The sequence below is a fragment of the Lycorma delicatula genome, chromosome 4 (assembly GCF_047948215.1).
Source record: "Lycorma delicatula isolate Av1 chromosome 4, ASM4794821v1, whole genome shotgun sequence".
NCBI lineage: Eukaryota > Metazoa > Arthropoda > Insecta > Hemiptera > Fulgoridae > Lycorma > Lycorma delicatula.
The window spans coordinates 99577087-99598134 of NC_134458.1; the positions used below are offsets into that span (position 1 = coordinate 99577087).

Genomic DNA, 21048 nt, shown 5'->3' on the forward strand with positions numbered 1-21048 from the left:
ATGGATGATGAAGTTTTCAAAGAACTTCTCCCTATCATAAAAACATGGATAGTGTAATGAGAAAATTGGTTAAGGGTAAGAATGTGACTTATTGTTATCCTAAAGTTTCTTGCTGCGGGCAGATATTTTAAAGAACTTCGGTTTTCTATAACAATTTCTCACTAGTGTATTTCAGCAATTGTTCAGGAAACATGTGAAGCAATAATAAAATCGTTGAAGAAATATATAAAGGTAGGTTCAGAATTATTACTATTAAAATTACATTATTACTAATATATTAATAAAAAAATCTGATGTGGAGACCACACGACTTCCTTGTATGCCTATTAAATTACATATACACATTTTTTTTTTAAATGAAAAGTACATAAAATTTTATTTTATTAACAACTGATATTTTTTCGTTTATTTATTTATTTTTTTTTTTCTACTGAATTATTACACTGATAAACATAATTTTTGTTTCCTAACATGCAATACATGATTTTAAACTGTTTTTGATGCTGAAAACTAATATGAACTCAGAATCTTTTTATTAACCACCATTTTTGAAAAAAATTTTAATTTTAATTTTAATTAAAGGATTTTTTTTCATTTTTCAACGTATAGTTAGCATTTTAAGCTCCTATATATTATTCTGTTAGCTCATTTTTTATTGTTTATCTTTGTTAACATAATTTTTAAGCTATAAATAAACAATACTAGACAAAGAATTACATCATATTATAGTCACACATATTATGACATCATATCTAATACTGAAGAGTGAGCCTTCATGGATAAAATTAATCATCTCTGTGCAAGTCAAAACATGTAGATGAAAACACAGCTGTGTTGTTTGTATTAAGCACTGGATTTAGGAATGAATTAATTTTGTTGTCTTATTGCTGTCTTAAGTCTGTTAACAGTGCAGTGTCGTAATGCCTCAAAATTGTGTAAATGATATAGATGCCTTTTATTATGTATGTGGTGAGTTTACCATAAAATCAGATAGAGAAAAATTAAAAAAGCATATCATTTGTACTTTCAGTGTAAAATTGGTGATCTGGATAAGACGTGGACTCCTCATATAGTATGCACTAATTGTTTTGTATCTTTAAGAGGATGGCTGAAAGGTACGGAAGACTTTGCCATTTGGTGTACCTATGGTTTGGTGTGAACCAAAGGATCATGTAACCAATTGTTACCTTTGTTTAACAAGTGTCTGGAATTTCTAAAAAATCTAAACATACTGTAAAATATCCTTCATTGCAATCTGCAATCAGGCCTGTACCTCAGTGAAATTATTCCAGTTCCTGAGCCAACTGTGAATGTATGTTTCAAAAGCAGTGATGATGAATCAGGCAGTACTGAAGACAACAATGATTTTGATTTTGAATTATCTTCCAATAAGCCACACCTTATATCACAAGGCAAATTAAATGACTCGGTTAGGGATTTCAATTTATCAAAAAAATCAAGCTGAACTGCTAGAATAAAGACTTTAAGGTTGGAATTTACTTCAAAAAATCCGACAAAAAGAACTTTCTCAGTACTTTATTGATGAAAATAATTTGGTTTACTGCACAATTACTGATGAGCTTTTGTTGCACTTAGGACAAGTTCAAAACCTGAGGCCTGGCGCCTTTTCATAGATTCATCCAAATATAATTTAAAAGTGGTTCTACTACACAACAGTAATAAATATCCTTTGATACTGATCGCTTATGGTATTAATTTGAAAGAGACATACAATGTGATGAAAGACGTTCTTGAAAAAATAAATTATAAAAACATAACTGGAACATATGTGGTGATTTGAAAGTTCTATTCTATCTATTTTGTTAGGAATACAGTTAGGCTATACTAAGTAAATGTGTTTTCTTTCAAAATGAGACAGCCAAGCTAATATAACATAAGCATTATGTTATAATAAGAAAGAGTGGAAGAAACGAGACAACTTAACTCCAAATGGGAAAAATATTATTCATGAGCCCTTAGTTGTACCCAAAAAAAATATTTTTACCCTCTCTCCATATCAAGCTAGGACTTATGAAAAATTTTGTAAAAGCAATGAAGAAGGATAGTCCCAGATTTTTGTACATCAGGGAGAAATTTCCAACTGTAAGTGAAGGAAAAATTAAATAAGGAATATTTGTTGGTCCTCAAATAAGAGAGTTGGTCAAAGATGATGTATCAATTCAATGTTAAATAAAGTAGAAAGTGCAGCTTTCTACTTACGACAATTGTTAATTGTCGTATTAAAATACCACGATATTGTTAATCAACTTCTTACTTCATACAGAGCTGTGGGATGTAATATGTGTTTGAAAGTACATTTCCTTCACTCACATCTGGATATTTCCTGGACAACCTCTTTGACGTAAGCAATGAATACAGTGAGCATTTTCACAAAGACATTTCAGTGATGGACAGCCACTAGAAAGGTAAATGGAATACTAACACACTAGCCGATTACTGTTGGACATTAATTCGGGATGTGCCTGAGGCTATTTATAAAAGAAAGGCATCAGCAAAATCATTCTAACACAGGTATGCCATCCAAAATTATAAATTTTTCATATTTTAAATATATTTTCCTGTAATTTTTTTTTTGAAGCATTATTTATTTAAAACTAAGGATGATAGAAAAATTGTATTTACAGATCTGTAATGTACGCAAAAAAGCAATTCAAGAAATTGTATCACACTTAGAAAAAAATTAAAAAGCTTTTTTGTCTATCAGTGTTATTTATCATAAATTTTTTTTTACAATCACTAGTTAATAATTATTACTAAATCAGTACACTTAAATTTAAAAAAAGTTAAAAAAATGAAGGAGATGAAGTCTGATTTGAACTGATATGCCTTGTAAGATCCAAATATTTCATTAATTAATATCTTATTTGGCTATAACTCTGAAACCAATGAAAATAAGTACCACTTTATACCATTGAAAAGCTCTCAATAAGGGCATTTTAATGCAATTAAGGAAAAGTCCAAAATCCAGTTTTTTTTGGATTTTGGGCTTTCTTGGACACTTCTGATTCAGTCGATTGCAATCAAAAGGGGAGGTGCAGAATTAGATGTTATAACAGTCCTAAATCCAAAATTTCAATATCTTATGTCTAATTGTATTTGAGTTATGCGAGATACACACATACGTAAAGACGTCACACCAAAATTAGTCAAAATGGATATTTCCGTTGAAATCTGAAAACTGAAATTTTTTGCGATCACAATACTTCCTTTACTTCATACAATGAAGTAATAAAATTATTACTAATTATTTAGTTATTACTAATTAGTATTATTATTGTTAAGTACTAATTAATATTAATTTACTATTATTATAATTAATTAGCACTAATTATTATTTAGTTTTAAGTATTGTTAATTACTACTGATAAAATTATTAAAAACTAATGCAAAAAATACTGGTGTCCAATGTAGTACTACTGCCAATACAGTAATGAGTAATTTAATTATGTTTCTGTAGCTTACAGCAAATTTGTAATATGAAAACTGTGATTTTTTTAAACAGTATAGTATCACAATATGGAAAATAGAAAAAAATTTGCTAAATACAGAGATAAAATTACTTTATTTCTTAAAAGTAGCAAAACAAATTTTATATGTTTACATTATAACAGACTTTAATTTTAAATAACAATATAGTATTTTATTAATAAAAAATAACCCACCTGTTTAACACCCAGAAAATTAAGTTACAGTTCCTTAAAGTTGGTTAAATATGACTGAACACTTTTATTTGTAGATGCAGAAAAATTATTAAAAGAAGATTCAGCAATTTGTTCGAGAGGTTCTCTTGTATAGAGAGATGGTCTGTCTTGTTAAGTTACCTAACTGGCCCTCCATCAAAACAACATTTATTAGTTTATCAGCCATTATGTGCTGTAATGTTGTCATTTTAGACAATTTTATTGCATATGATTGAACTACAATACTATTCTCCTATTCTCATCCTCTTCTTTTTGAAGGGTTTGAATTGCTTTAACCATCTCATACTGCAAATCTTCGCTTCTGTTTTTTTTCTTTTTCAGTGATGTAGAAGAAGCAAATAGCAGGGTTGGAGTTCAAGAAGTTAAAGACTGTTCAGGTTCTTCAGCTTTATCAGTATCAAGAGAGTCCTGAAAATGAAAATGAATGGAAATTAAATAGGAAAGTAGAAGCATTAAATTTCATAGAAATTTTAATTAATTATGAAATTAGTATTTATTCTGAATTGAAGATTAAGAGTACCCTCTTGGTTCAATGCTAACTGATGCATTGAATTAACTATTAATTTAATTCTGTTTCTTATTTAGTGTATTATAGTGTTTCAAATGGTAATTTCATTAATAATTATACTGTGCTGTAATAATTTCATTTATTTTCATGTAAAAAAGTTGTACTGAAAAATTATTGAGTGCAGCACTGGACATTTATAATTTAGAACTTTTTACAAAATACTTCTTTAGTACCTTATTAAAAAATTTACTGTACTTAGTTCTTTAATAAGAAATTATGTAACATTTTCGGTACAACATCTTTATATGAATAATAATAATTAGTTGAATAATATTTACTTACATTAATGATTTCTTCGGTTTCTTCTACCTCCAAGGTCGACAGGCTATCTGTTGTTTCTTGGTCCGCAATGAACTTCATTTAATTGAAATACCACAGGCGTGGTTCACAAATGTCGTTAGTCCCAGATCCAGTTAATACAGACTCCTTCGCTTTCAACAATTCTTTTCGAAAATTAACGCGTAGAGTTGATTTTAGGTAATAACATCTGTATATTTACTTCTGTAGAAGTCTTAATAATTTTTCATAAGCACATGATTTTGCATTTCTGTCACTATACTTTGGTTCCAAAGCATGGGCATGTCACGATAAATATGTCTAAATTTAAATAAGAAATCTCTTTTGTCTGACATGACTAAATGTTTGTGTAAATAAATTTAGACACTTGTAAAATAAAATCGAACTGAACAGAAACAAAACTGACCAGAACTTATGTTTAAAGAAACTCACAAACGACCAAATCACTTACACTCCACAACCAATCATGGGAGTAGTTCGACTAAAATTAGTCGTATTAGTCGATTATTAAAATTAGTCGATTAATTTAACACACACAAATATTAGTCGTTGCCTACAACTAACACACTGATAATATTAGTCGACAGAATAAACTGCTTTTGCACTGAATTACAAATAGTCATTAGTCGAAAACATTAACCGCTATAGAAAGACGTACACTTCTAAATGGGGTTAGTCCACCGTGCTACCTCCATCACCACACCGCTACCTGCTCACGTTTTAATTTAAATATACCAGCTATGAGCAATATTGCTTAAGCAAGTACATGCAGTAGGCTTATTAAAAAAAGTGCCTTTCAACATTCTGTCACCATAAGATCATTATCAACATTATACCCAATTTCGCAGAACGAGTTACATACCTGTACCGGTACTTAAATTTTGCGTTACGTTTGTATTTTGAAAATATTCTTAATGCTGGCGAATGATTTAAATAAAACTGTACTGTGTAACAAAATCTCAGTTTTTATAAAAATATGTATTTACATTTATTTGAGACACTAAATAATGAGATACTAAAAAAGTATAGTCAGTAGTTACACTGTATTTAAAATTTCTAACTCACAGCTCATCTTTTACATTTAACTGAAAAAGTATGGCGCCGTACTTAAACCAAACAAATGGTAATATGAAATAATAGTATGCATATTACTAAAAAAAAAAACACAAAAAATAAATTAAAAATATAAGAAGTAACATACAAGATTTAGCTATTAGATAAATTACTATGAAAACAGATGTTTCTGCAGTCTTCTACACATCTTCATTCAAAAATATTAGCATGCCAGCATTTTTTGGTATCAGCCTGCTTCTTCTCTCCGAAAGAATTTGGCCTGCGTTGGAGTAAACTCTTTCGGACGCTACAAAGATCCCAGGAATGTGTAAATATTTTGTAACTAATATTAGTAACTGTAGGAACGTAGCTTTATGCTTCATCCAAAACGTTGTGCAACTCGCGCGTCTGTCCTCAAACGCTTGCTCAAAATACTGCCTCAAAGTAATTAAAAAGTTGATAAAAGATTTCACACTTTAGACATTTCTTTAACGTTCCTGTCAAAAATGTTCCATAAATCTGATGTTTTTTGCTGTTTATTGGGCTTTTTTCATCCAGTTCTTCAGCTATTGACTGCTGTTGTTCTTCATCTGATTTTAATAACAAAGACGATTCATTTGTCAACGAATCTACCGCATCTTTTAAGTTGCTATCATTCCCAGAAGCAGCTTTTTTGAACCGTAGATCTACAAGCGTTGTGGTTCCATAATTTTATTTTTTTCCACGTTTCCCAAGCGGTTGCTAATCCCAGAAACTAAACCTTTTTTTTAACTTTTCACCTGTGGAGGAAGTCACAGTTTTCTGATTTAACTGTATGCACAGTTCTTCTAACAAGGAGAATAACTTTTGATAAGGTGGGATAATTTTCGACAAATATCTCTATTGTCATAAGTTCGAACGGTTTAAGTAAATTTAAACATTCAGTTAAAAATTCCCATTGAACATTTGTTATAGATTGTAGACTTTTCGGTAATGCTGCAAGTGCAGCTGACAGGGGTTCCTTCAGTTAAATTAACTTTTCAAGCATCACAAGCGTTAAATTCCACCTTGTAACAACGTCAGCTTTTAATTTTAATTCTTTTTTCCTCATGTATGATTGTACAAGTATTAATTTATCAGCTGCAACTACCCCCGTCCGAAATTACTGCCACAATTTTATTACTAATATTCCATTCGTGGAAAACCTCTTTTAATTTTTCTGCTAAATACTGTTCTGTATGATTTTCTTGCAATTGTATTGTACATAAAACGAAGGGTATTAACTCGCCCCGTAATAGTTCAAAAAAATGATTAGTTACGGTCAGAAAAGAAACTATGTCCAACCGTTCGTTGTTATAGTGAAGTAAGAAATTTTGTCTAATATTTTTTTAATCATTGATTTTGATTTTTTATAAATGTTTGGCGTAATAGAAGTCATTAATTTTTTCCTGCTCGGCAAGGTGTTGCGCGGTTGTTCCAGTGATGTACAGTGCTGCTCCAGTGGTGTATAGTGCTGCTCCAGAAAATGTTTCTGGGCCTTTACAAGGCCATGGTTAAAGTTTACTGTAAAATAAGAGAACCGAAAAAATGAATCAAATATAATAGTTAGAAGCAGGATAATAATCTAATTAAGCACAACCTGCTTGAAAACCGTATTCGATTTAACCGAAAAAATAATAAAATATCAATACAAATAATACTTTTTAGTATTATAGGTAATAATAACTTAATAAAATGTCCACTTAAAAGCACTATAGTACAACGGTGCATAATTTAAATTTCTATGTACACAGAAATAAATACAAATTAGTTTTTACTAATTACCTTCTATTTCGCCTTTCCAGCATGTTTTTGGACAGATTTGGCAATCAAAGAGTCCTTGCTTTCCGCCATCTTCTGATCGCTACTGAAAAAACAACTAAACTACTTTCATATTCCTTCCACCGACCAAACTAGAAAAGGGAACGAACAAGGAACGTTCCATACACAGGTGGAGTAAAAAAAACTACTTTCCACCAGCAAGCCAGGGTCGGCACTGCGGGGGCGACAGTGCTCTCTCCCTCGCAGCCTCGCGTGCAGCTTCCTATGTGCACATGCGCGCACCAGCCAAAAACCACGTTGCTGGAACTGTGAAGCGCACAGTTCCATAAAAATATTTTTGTATCTTTTTCATAAACTGGGGGATGGCTACTGACGTTAAGCTTAAGGATTATATAATGTACAAGTACAAAGAAAGAATTTTAAAAAAAAGACTCATTATATTAAATGTTATCGATAATATCAAGTGAAAATAGGGGTGCTGCTGTTCCACAGTGTGTATACGCGACCCGCCACTGTCTTCGACTAACAGTATTATTTACACTGATTGCGTGTTCCACTATCGGACAAATAGTCCGATAATATTAGTCGAAGTAGTCGATTATAAAAATTAGTCGCCGATTAATTAGTTTTTTAAAGTAGTCGATGGTCTCATGCCTATCACAAAAACTGACGATCTACTTGAATTATTGCGCAACTAATAATAATAATAATAATAATAATCTAATATTACATTTAAACATTTTAAAATTATTGCCCAATAAAGTTTTGAATTAATTTTTAGATTATACAATGGTCATCAAAAATTGTGCAAGTCATTTTAGAAGCTCAAAAGCTCAATATACTTTTCCATATTGACGTCACACAAGTATTTTGTGCTGTAATATGTACGTGTAGCAGAGGCTTTGGCAATTACTCAACTTACATGAATTATTATAAATGATGTTAAGGTTACTTTCATTCCTCTTTCTCAAAGAACAAATTTAATAATTTGTGTCAATAAAATTAAGAAAATTTAAGTTTTATTATTTAGAAGTCTGAAAAATTGAAAGCAGGAAAAATGACAATACAGTGAGCCCAAAAAGTCAGTAGATCCTGCATGCCGATTAATTCAGCAATAGATGAAAAATCTCGATTTTGCAGTTGATAATACTTAGCTGACGTAATTATTCTTCAATTGTTATTCAGTTCATTTTTATTTTTCCGGCTAATATAGCTAGTATAGCTATATCAAAGGGAAACTATAGTAATCGAGAATCGAGTTTTTTAACTTGTGCCTCAACAGGATATTTTAGAAAAAAATGTTTCATCAAAAAAAGATCCTAACTTTTTATATTAGAACTGAAAAAAAAGAAGATTTTTTAATGTTATCCCAAAGCCCAAAATAATTGTTTTTATCACTGGGCCTTTAAATGACTAAAATTTTCCTCCATTCCTTTGTTATAGTCTGTGGCAAAGGAGGATCTTTCTTTTGAATTTTTTAAAAGTTTAAAAAAGCTCATTGCATTTAAAATATAAATTTTAAATATTCCATTTTTCCCAAATGTCTAGTATATTTACAAAATATGTTCAATCTCTTTCTATAAAATCACATGTGAATTTATCTAAAACTAGCAGACCCGGCAATGCTTCGCTATTGCTAAATATGAGTGTATATATGTATATAGATTGAACACAATTGAAAATTTCGTAAAAAATTAATAAAATGAGCATTACGGAACTTCACAAAATTTAACCTTTACCTTTTACCTTTTCTCCCTTTTACACTTTCCCACTTTTCCACATTTCCTTTTCCAATTTTCCTTCTTCCCATTTTCGTTTTTCCCATATCCCCTTTTCATTTCCCCGTTTCCCTTTTCCCATTCCCCGTTTCCCTTTTCCCATTCCCCCTTTCCTTTCTTTCCTCCATTTCCCTTATTTGCCTTTTATGTTTTCTTCTTTCCCCTTTCCATTTTCTTTCCCCGTTTTCCCCGTTTTCCCCTTTTTATTTTTTCTATTTTTCCCTTCTTCCCTTTTTCGATTTTTCCTTTTTTCCCGGCGAGTAAATCGGTCCAGTAGTTTTTTAGTCTATAGCGGACACACTGAAATGGAATCGTAAAATATTTAGTATATCGTGTGTTGCTTTTACGTCCAACAGATAACGCTGTTTAAAAAAAAAACCATGTTTTTACCTGTCACAGGTGTGACATCTTAGGTATATAAAAACACTCGCGTACTCGAATGCAACGTTGTGTTAAAAATTCAAAGCAATCGGTGAAGAACTTTCGGATATTCAAGATTTTGAACAAACGAACATTTACATTTTTATTTATATAGATTATGGCTGTATCTTTTTATTTTTTACATTTAGTTTTTTAGCCACTTTTTAAAATTTATTTAACCAAATTACTCCCCATGGAGTATGGGAGCTCCCAAAATCAGAAATCTTTTTTGCAACATCTAATTATCAATGCCTAAAACCTATTTTTGTAAGCATTAAAGTCACAAAAAGCCCCCTTAATGCAAGGAGCCCAACTTTAAAAAAAAATTTTTTTATGTTTTTTTGGGGATTTTAATTTATTTAATACTAATTTTAAAGCATATTAGTCATTAGAATAGTCTTCTCGATTTGGCGAACTCCCAGCTTTAAAGAAAATGAGAATCTTCTTATGCGTGATTTTAACATTGATGTACCAATAGAAAAGAATAAACATTTCCAATCATTTCTTCATAAATATGATTTAATTAATCAATTAAAACCTGGTGATGCAAATACTAAATAGGAAAATCAAATTAGATATAGTTTTTCTGATTGTAAACTACATGCAAAAATGTACAAAATCTATTTTTCTGATCATTAAACCGCATCTGTTTTTTCCAAATACTAGAGTTGTATAGTTTTAAAACATTTCTTAAAGTAGCTTCTGAGTTAAATCAAGCAAGAGTTTTATTAATGATATTTTATTGGTGATATTTTAGTCAAACAAATGTGTTCAGGTATATTTAATGAAATTATATAGTAGTACTATTGGTACTGTTTATCATAAAGTTCAAACAGCAGACTGATTTATCATATTTTCACAGATTTTTTATAACATCAACTTGTTTCAGAAGAAAAGCAGAACACGAAAACTATGATATAAGTGAAATGAGAAGAAATGTACGCAAAAAAAATCAAGTGAAAACTATATGAATTTCAATGCAATGAAAAATTACCAAAATATTAACACTTTTAAATAAATTTTATGTAGTTGTTTTATTAAAACATTGTTTAATTTTTTTAAATTTTAATATAAAATAAATATAGATAAAAAATATTACATTTTATAATTTACTAATATTTAAAGGAGATTTTTTCAAGAATTATTTTCATTTTTTACTCAGTTTTATAGGATTATATATGATGTCTAATTCAGAATATTAAAAGATTTTTATAGATAAAACATCTATTTGTCAAAAGTTATCTAATTGTATCGGTAAATTTTTCATAATAATATGACGATGCTTCATTAAAAACATAGAATTAATGTTTCTTAACAATTAAATTTCCAAAACTTTGCGACAAACTAAGTGTTGCATGATTTGGCGTAACTGGGGAAAAAAAGTTTTATACTTCAGTATTTGTGGAAAAATAAAGAATTGCTGCTGTCCATGAATTCTACATGAGATATCTTCATTACCAATCTGCCAATACTTCTTTAACTTGAGCATAAAATTAAAAAATACTTTAAGCGTTGGAGATGTTCCACAATCAGCTAGGTCTAGAATTAGTTGCATATTAGAAAACAACTTATTGCACAGACATAAACAACAGCCTTCAAAGATCAACCAGAAAGACTTTCATTACACTTGACTTAACCAGATCAAAGATTTTAAAGGAACTGAAGTTTAAGTGTTAGCTAAGACAAGTTCATTCACTTTGTGAAAATTGTTTTGACAAAATTATGTTATTTTGTGAAGATTATTATTCATTGTGAGTAGATCCTTATTTCTCTAGTTCAATGGCACAGTCTGATGAAGTATATATAAGCTACAGCCCTAGTAAACTATCATAATTGTGTTTACTGGTCTGACGAAAGTTCTCTTATAATTATGGAAAAGGATCTTAAGGCACCTAAAATATTTCAGGTGGGTGTTCCCACTCACTAAACTGGTTTAGTAAGTTTCATAGAATACAAAATGATAAGATTTCTTCATAAAGAAGGTTAACCAAACTAAAGTAATGATCATATGTTTAGAATTTCTCATTGATGATAACGAAAGTATTCCAGTTGTCCATGAAGCAAAATTTCTGAGTATTTTACTGCATGACAAGTTCTACCGGATGATCAAATTAATTTCATTTAAACAAAATCAAACTTTACTGTTTTCCTTTGAAGTTCCTTAATAAAACACTAATATTGTTATCATTATTAAATATTTATTATGTTACACATATTTCCATCTAAAGAGTAATGTCATTTCTTGGGACTCTCTCAAAAAGTTAGAATGAATTTTTAAAATACAAAAATGGGCTGTCAGATCATTATCTGACACCCATAAGTATGAATCATGTAGATCTATATTTAGAAAATTAAATCTGTTAAATTATCCTATGTTTATATTTATGAATATACAATCTTTGCTAAAAAGAAGTCATTTATTTTTTTTAAATAACAGTATCCAGTACTCTCAAAAAGACAACTTTTGCACAACTAAACAACATACTTAAGCTTAGGAGTCTTTTTATGCTTCCATTGACAATTTTAATACATTTGAAAAATCTTCCCACAAATTTATATAAAATACACCTAAAATATATTTTTTACAAAAAACAATATTACTCTGTTCATGAATTTTAAAATAAAAATAATTCTGAGTTATCTGCATCCTGTTTAATGTGTACATAAAACTGTACTCAAAATGATTTTCAATAGCACTTTCTGAATTGTGAATTACGTTGAACTAATTTTTTATATTTAATGTTTTTACTTTAACATTATTTCATGTGTTTATATTTAAACAATTAATATGAATTTTAAACATGCCTTGTATATATTATCTTATAACCATTGTTTTTATATTTGTTATTTATATTATAATGATGGAATTTATTTAATGTATTATCATATAACAACCAGAATAATTTATTTATTTATAATACACAAGGCATTCATGTTTGGTATGGAATCACAAAAAAAGGAATTTTGGACCCTCATTTCTTTAACATAAGTGTAATATGTAATTTACATCATGAGAAATTATAAGATGTCGTTATCCGAAACTATTAATCTTAAACAACTCTTTTGTTTGTCATTGAAGGCCCTATTTTTAGAAAAAAGATGGGATATATCCTCAGTATGCTTTTCAAGTTAGAGATTACATCAGTCAAACATTTTCTGAATATATAGGATGAACTAACAAATGAATGCAATTATATTCATATGATTTGATGCTTTGTGATTTTTGGTTATGCGGAATTATCAAAGATATGGTATTTTCATCAAATCCAAATGACCTGAACCACCTTAAGTTTTGATTTGAAAACTAAGTTGATTTTAATAGAAAAATTTATTAGAAAAGACAGTGATTCAGTGGTTAAATGCTGCCACAAATGCATAAGGCAAGAATGATGGCACTACTTCTGAAGTGTATTAACCATATATAATATTTAAACATTTTTTTACCACTTTTTTTCATTAATACTCATTAAGGAAACTACCATAATTACCATAAATGTAACAAAAAACATTTTCATATCCTCTGTTTATCTCTGTTAATTTCCATATTAATTTCCATATTTCTTCCAAATGCAACAGAAAGTTTACTCAGCCAAGGTAGATGAAGCAATGAAAAAACCTTAAGTAATCCCCTGAGAGAATAATTTTTAAAACCTAATACTCTTCAAAATTAAATTCTATTCTGTTCAAACATCTGTGTTCTCATCCACCCTCTTTTACTTCAATGGCATCAATAATCAAATTTTTCTAAGCGATTAAAATTTAATTTCTTGCATTCATGTAAAACAGTATGAAATAAATCAAGGAACTTGAAAAATGGGACTTTTACAGGCATTAGTATTCATTGAAATTAAACTTATATTGTAGTGCATGTTGTTCAAATGTCGATTACAATAAAATGTTAATTTTCATACCAGATAGATGATAATACCAAAAATAGAAATAATAGTAAAATATTATCACAAATTCAGAGTACCATAAAAAATGTAAATGTGCAGGAAAATCAGATTCAACCATATGTAAATGGTAAATTTGTAATAGCAAAAGTAATGTATGTTTTTATGATGACATTTAAAAAGAACTAATACAATTAAGTAGTAAAAAATTTACTGAACGATTATGCATTAACAAGAAAAGTGTTTTGAAAATACAATAGTAACTTAATAAAACCTACTCACCTTATTTTCATCCCACACCTTTTTAAAGTTGTTAAATTGATTTTTAGCACTCTCATTACTGGGAAGCAATCCAAGATCTTCAATTTCAAGTGGATTAGTATAACCAGCTTTCAACAGATTATTTAACCAATAGAATGTCACCTTTGAATACCAGTTACAAAATGAATGTTGATAACCATATTGTGATTTATAATACATATTAAGATTGTCATTATCACCATTTGTTGGGCAGGTGCTGCTCTTTTTAACATTTGTTTTATCTCCAACATTAGTTGCATATTTTCTACATGTTTTAGTATGGTGTTTTAATAATTTAAACTGAAAATTGGAAATAAAAATGATTAATACAGAATGAAATGCCATTTCTTCAAATTGAACATACTATTTTTTAATATGTCATGAATATTGTGGTATTAAACCACAACATTCATGATAAACCGTGAATAAAAATTTATTTTTTTTTTTTTTTTAATCAAAGACAGTACATTTTATTTTAAGAAAAAACTTATAAAAATTCTATCTGTAATAGAAATAGGTTTTGCTCTGTATTCAAGTTTCTTCAGAAAAGATTAATAACAGCACTATTGTTAGCTCCACTGAAGAAACTACATTCAGAGTTAGACCTCTGAAAGAGGTTTGTTGGAAAACGTAGCTTTAGTATTTCGAAAGACAGTCACTTCAAAATCTACATATAAAATATAATCAAGTTTTATAATGCAATTCAACAGACTTATCAGGAAGTAAATTTTTAATAACTTTTAAAATGATGAACTGTATTCAAAAGCATGTTAATAATTCAAAAATTCAGGTTTTAATTCTAAAACCTGAATTTCATCATTAACATACAACATACTCCTGTTATCACATTTCTATAGCTGCAATAACCTATATTCTTTTTTTTATCTCCTGTCACATCTTGAAATAACATCTTTCTTGCATATAATAAAGACTTACATTAAATCATATCTGTCTTATCAGATTCAGAACTAAGTTCAAAAAGTTAAGTTCAAAAGTTAAAACAGTTTAAAAATCTTTCTTCAAATCTAATTAATCACTTTTTATATTTAAACAGCAGCTGTCAGCTGCATTTTCTAATAATTTACAATATAAGAACTTTCTAAATAGACAAAAGCCACTAACAAGAAGGATTTAATTATCAAAATAGTCACATTAAAAAGTACCCGTTCAATAACTTCCACAGCAGATGCCAGAGCCGCAAAGGCTATAGCAACAGGAGTTGACGGTTAATCAAAAATATTACTTGGTCAACATAAAGAATAAAAAAAATTAGGCCATTATTAATACACAAAACTAAATGGATAACATTCACGTTGAAATCAAATTAGATTGTTGAAAACTAATCTGAGCATAAAAGTATATCATCTTAACTTCTATGCCAACTACCTCTCTCTTTTTGCTGTTTAGCCTCTGCAACTACCATAAAATATTACTTCAGAGGATGAATGAGGATGATATGTATGAATGAATGTGAAGTGTAGTCTTGTACTGTCTCAGGTCGACCATTCCTGAGATGTTTGGTTAATTGAAATCCAACCACCAAAGAACACAATCCACAATCTAGTATTCAAATCTGTATAAAAGTAACTGCATTTACTATGATTTGAACCTCAGAACTCTCGACTTCAAAATCGATTTGTGTTGAGTTCACCATTAGACCAGCCCGATGGGTTTCTACGCCACGTATCTACATCCCTGCAAAATGTATAATTTTTAATGACTTAAATACCACTGCTACACCTCTCAGTATTAACATAATTAGGATTTATATCTTTTGTTTTATAAAGTAGCAAAGCCAGGCTTTAAAAAACCTTTAAAATGAAAGATACCAAAATCATATTTAATACTTAATATAAAATTCGAAGTTTTGTAGGCAGTCAGTTTCGTTTCGCATTTAAATACTGTATTTACTCGCAGAAGCTCCGTATCATTTTTCATGTTTTCCTACTTAAAATTTCGCCCACAAACAAAGAAAAAAAAAATTTCGGAGTGCGAGTCTTATTCAAATCATTATGTGATTGAATGATTAATACATGAAACAATGAATAAATTATATTTATCATTATTTTACAAGTCAGTATTGTATATGACTGATTATGAAAGGTAATACAAAAACAGGTACGGCACATAAAAAAAAGATGAATTTTATTTTAATACCCGCCTCTGCCACTAGAGGAAGAGTACAAGGGTTAATGCTGTTATGTCTCTATTATTAGTTCTTTTTCCCCCCTGTTTAGCCTCCGGTAACTACCGTTTAGATAATTCTTCAGAGCATGATATGTATGAGTGTAAATGAAATGTAGTCTTGTACATTCTCAGTTCGACTATTCCTGATTATTAGTTCTTATTCAGTAACAAAATACACAGAATGAAAAGAACATCTGTTAATACGGTACACTCCATTTTTTAGTTATTCATTTCAAGTAAACTTTATCACGCTTTTCATTTACCGTTCAGTACTCAGTTCATTTCAAACTTGTAAACGTGTCGAATCTCGGTCACATTCCTCTTCTTTTTTTTACAAAAATGCCTTTTGATTAAGGTTATATTTTCAAACAAAGAAAAAGCTTCGTTCGTTTATAGTTGACGAAAAATTAAAAGTTGCGTCAAAAACTGAAATTATCGGTAACCGAGCAGCCGGTAAAAAATATTACATCGTCGAGTGGTGTACTGGAGATTGGTGAAAAAAAGGATTTATTGCTTGGCGCTTCTTCTAAAAGAGATCGTTTTGTGGACCAAAATCCGGAAAATTTTCCAACAGGGGCGTATCCAGCTCAAAACGGAAGGAGGAGGAGGAGCTTTTTGAATTTAATTTCTTTCAAGGTGGAAGGGTAATCCACGAGAGAAATGCTGTTCCTATACAATATCAAAAGGAAAAATAAAATATTTATTTAAAAAAACTAATTTTTTAACAATAATTTACGAGGATTAGACACAAATTGTCTAACTACAGCTTCAACTAATTGCTGCTCCTTGTTAACGAAAATCCATTTTCTGCGAATACTTAAGATAGCTAACCCATTTAACCTGTTTTCAGCAATGGTCCTTCTTAGCCATGTTTTAATTCAACTACGGGAACTAAATTAACGCTCAATAGAGCGTTAATTTTTAATAAACTTATGCAGGACTGTGAAAGCAATATCAGCAGAGCCTTTCTAGTGGTCGGGAAAAACGATTCGCTGTTTTTTAAAACCGTAATTATGTCTAGCGCTTCCTGTACCTCATTCCATGTTTTAAACTACAATAACCTTTCTCCTTCAATGCCTTCTAAATTGTAGAAAGTTGCATAAGAAGAAGTTCTTTCACTCCATTCCTCTAATGAAACACCTCACATGTTTGAACTTCTCCAAAATTCGGATGGAGTTTTTGTTGTATGATTGTTTATGCTTCTGTCGACTAGCAGTGCAAGTGGCGGTTATATCAACATTAAAATGTATTGCAATGTCGCCTGCTTCTTTAAAAACGCCAGTCGTGACCCTCCATATCTTCCCGAAGAACTCGTAGCATATCAAGAATAGTTTGAATGCACTGGTTGGCTTTGCCTATGTCAAGTATCTTCAATTAAAGTGCATTTGCTACAAGCTTCAGTTCAAAGGAATACGTAACAATTAATGCTACTGAGACATTAAATGAAAAGCTGCACGTCGCTGCATACCTTTGATAAGCATTTTTTCTTGTTGCATTTCCCTCTTCAGATAAGGTCTCTAATGGATTAACATTATCAACAAAGTGAAATTAAAAACACGGATGCTCTTGTATTTCTCGCACTACCTAGTCTCACACAATTTAGGAATGCTAGCAATATGCTAGCGTCATAAAACGCACTCGCGAAAAATATGATTATCTCCTTGATAGTTCCAACGTAGTTTCGAAATTCTAGGATAACGTTTAAATCGTTCACGACAAGGTCAAGCTTGTGAGAAAAGCAATAGAAGTAGATGGCTTTATTGTACTTGTCTCAAGATCACCTGCACACTTCCTTCTTTCCCAGACATGGTGGAACATCCGTCGAAGCATAACCCCACACACTTATCAGGGTCTAGATTTAAGTTTGTCACAAAACCTTCAATGGCTTTGACAATACTCACAGCATTAAGTCCTTAAAGCTCTACAAAAACTAAAAATTTTCCCTCGATTTCGTTTGCCTTTTCAACGAAGAAACGTATTCCAATAGACAACTGTTCTTTGTCATAAATATCCGCGGTTTCGTCACCCAAAATGCTGTAACTCAAGCTTTTTTAACTCTTGTGATGATATTTCCCCTATTTTATTTTGGATGACAGATGATCGGTATGACCACTTTATGATCGGCGCACTTTTCGGTCCATGTTCCAAGTCTTTTAGTTGTGAATTACCTGCTACGATGCGTAAATTGCATAAGTTGATAAGTACGCCTTCACCCACATTTTTGCCTCTGGTAAGTAAATCATGTGTACCGAAAAAATGACGCAGGAAACAATTGAGGACAATACTTTTTTTTTTTCTATTAATTTTCGTGAAGACTGGTAAAGTTGGATGTCCACTGAAACGCCCTCCATAAAAGATTTTACAGATTCCACTGCAGTCTGATGTTCCTGCGACTGTACATGTACTTTGCAATAATTGTACACGTCCTTGTAGTTAGTGAAGGTTCTGATGGAAAAAACCCAACTATATCTCATCGTTCTGGCTGTCAGCAGAAACAACACACAATATTTACAGAAAGCACTTTTGAGTCGTTTTGAGAAGGCTAGCCATAGTGAATATGCGTCCAGCCACTGGTGATTGAATTTCCTTTTGAGATGTTTAACATCTGCCCCAAAATCGTACTTCTTCGAAAGTACCCAGAATTTCCCAAGAAACATTTTTTCCCATCAATCGGCATAGTGCTCGCCAGAGCGACGAAAATCGGCATAGTGCTCGCCAGAGCGACGAATTTTCCTATGTCATCTTCATAACAACTGTAGTCTTCGATTTCACTTTCATTGTGTTGCACATTGGTTTGAACCGTAGAATTGGTTTGAACCGCAGTCGCAGTGTTTGTACAGAGGGTGGCTGTACTTCCTTATCCTTATCCTCATCTCATCGCTCCTGTTGGTATTTTTTTCGTTTTAAATTCACTGCAAAAAAAATTAATTTAATTTGATCAAGTGTTGATGTGGACGTGAACGTGGCATCTCGCTGCACTGGTTTGACAAGGAAGGTTCTTACTGACATTTATGTCAAAATTGAGTTTTATACAATGCATGACTATACTAGTTAAGCTTAATTAAAATATACGACTCTGATCTTTTTAACATTGAAACTTGTGTAAGAATCATCAACAGAAAGTTTATCAGACCCAGACATTTTTTAAAAACCGCTTGGACTAGGGACCCCAAAACGGATATTTCCATATATCCATATCGTAATCAAAAATTTATCACAAGGTAGTCAAATTTTTTCCTATTAATTTTTTTCCCTTTCTTTACTCACCAAATCAAGATAAAGTAGAAAGCCGATTTTGTTGACTAAAACCATGCAATTGCCAAAGCAAAATTAGTAATTAGTTCACGTTTTCAGTTATTTTTTATTGTTCATTAAAATTACTGATCATTTCGAAGAACTTAAGAAAAATTATAAACTTAAATACGACACTCTATTTTATGTTGAAAGATCCATAAGAATTCCTAGTGCCATAATACTTGCAAGAATAGAAAGATAACCAAAAATTGAAGAATAACAAATTTTAAGTTGCATGCTTTTAAAGCAATAGCCGCGCTTACGTAAATTTACGGTACATACATTACAAGTTAAATAAAAGCATGTAATAAACGTCATAGTAGGCCACTTACCAAAAAATGTAATATTCATTCTTTATGATAAAGTGGATGTCAAGGTGGTCGGCACGAAAAAACAAACTTTACAGTCGAAAAAATTTGCAAACACTCCTTACACACAAGGTTGCCAGGTATCCCGATTTCTGCAGGATTTTACCGTTATTGAAACACTCCCTACTCTTGGTTCCCGATATATAATCACCAATTCCCGATTGTCCACAAATCGCGCACTAAATAGTTTCTTCGAGAAAAAAAAATTGTTTCGATAGTTTATATTTTAAAAAGATCTAGTTTTACATTAATTTAAAAACTAAATTGTATATTTGCATCATTTAATCAAATTTCAACCTTTATAATTTTTTTCTCATTATAAGATTTCTCAATTTTGTTTGGCACACAAAATTACTGTTCAACTACATTATAATAATAGTTAGGTTAGGTTTAACAATAAATGTCGCATTGCGTGTCATGTGCCTTCAGTTCAGAATTATATATTTTTTTACATATATGTTTTTGTTTATATTGTTTTTTGTATTACTGAAAAAGACTTTGAATCGAATAACTGATTATTTTAATAAATAAAAAAAAATGATTTTTTTTTCTGAAACCCCGATATGTCATTTCGAAAATTGATAACCCTACTTACAAACTAGTGTGAAAGTAAAAACTGCACTGACTCTAACCAAAAATGCGTGCGCTCTAATATAATTGATAAATAGTTTCTAGAATATTTCCGTCGTGTCGTGAAATGAGATGAGAGTGACGAGTGTAAATGGCGCCGGCGTGTAACAGTAGTTCTTAAATCTTCTCACAGATGGTGCGTGTGTTTCTATTTTGTAATTTTCAAAATGTCTAATTCTTAATTTTTCAAAGATTTATTTATATATATTTTTTTTTTCCCATATTGGAAGAGGAGCAACTACCCCCTTGCCCCCTCTGGATACGCCCATATTCCCCAAATTAGAGCAAGAACTGTCTTTGTTTATTAAAGAAAAGATGGAAAAGTGTTTTGCAGTTTCTACAGAAATGTGCATTATAAAGACGTAACAAAATAGTTTTATCAAGTAATACTGAGAATTTTACAGCTATCAGAAATCTATGAGTAGATCCATTTGATTATAAGGAGACTGACTACTGTTTGTCAAAGATTACCAGATGCATAGAAAGAAAAACTTATATAATGTCAGCGATATATTGGCTTGCACAAAAAGTTCAATTTCGAACTATCACAAATAGGTAACGCTGATCAAACGTTTGTTTACTTTGAAATGCCACAGAACTCAACTATACATTTGGTAAAAGAAGTGTTCCTATTCGAAATAGTGATTGTGAAAGACAAACGTGTACAGTAACGCTTGTCATTTTAACAGGTGGAAGAAACGTCCACCTTTTGTTATTTTTAAGCGAAAAACTGCCCAA

At 30.6% G+C, this 21048-nt stretch overlaps 1 protein-coding gene across 3 annotated transcripts in view; it reads right to left on the bottom strand.

Moving 5' to 3' along the window:
* Nucleotides 1-14122, bottom strand: part of Sur (Sulfonylurea receptor) — a 134401-nt gene extending 120279 nt beyond the window's left edge. For 2 of the 3 annotated variants that reach the window (XM_075363787.1, XM_075363786.1), the window contains exon 1: nucleotides 13814-14122. In XM_075363787.1, the coding sequence (XP_075219902.1) occupies nucleotides 13814-14011 (198 nt within the window). In that variant the 5' untranslated portion in view covers nucleotides 14012-14122. Of the gene's footprint in view, nucleotides 1-3683; nucleotides 4131-4572; nucleotides 5301-13813 lie in introns of those variants that run through there. The other variant, XM_075363788.1, reaches the window with a different exon arrangement.
* Nucleotides 14123-21048: the final 6926 nt, after the last annotated feature.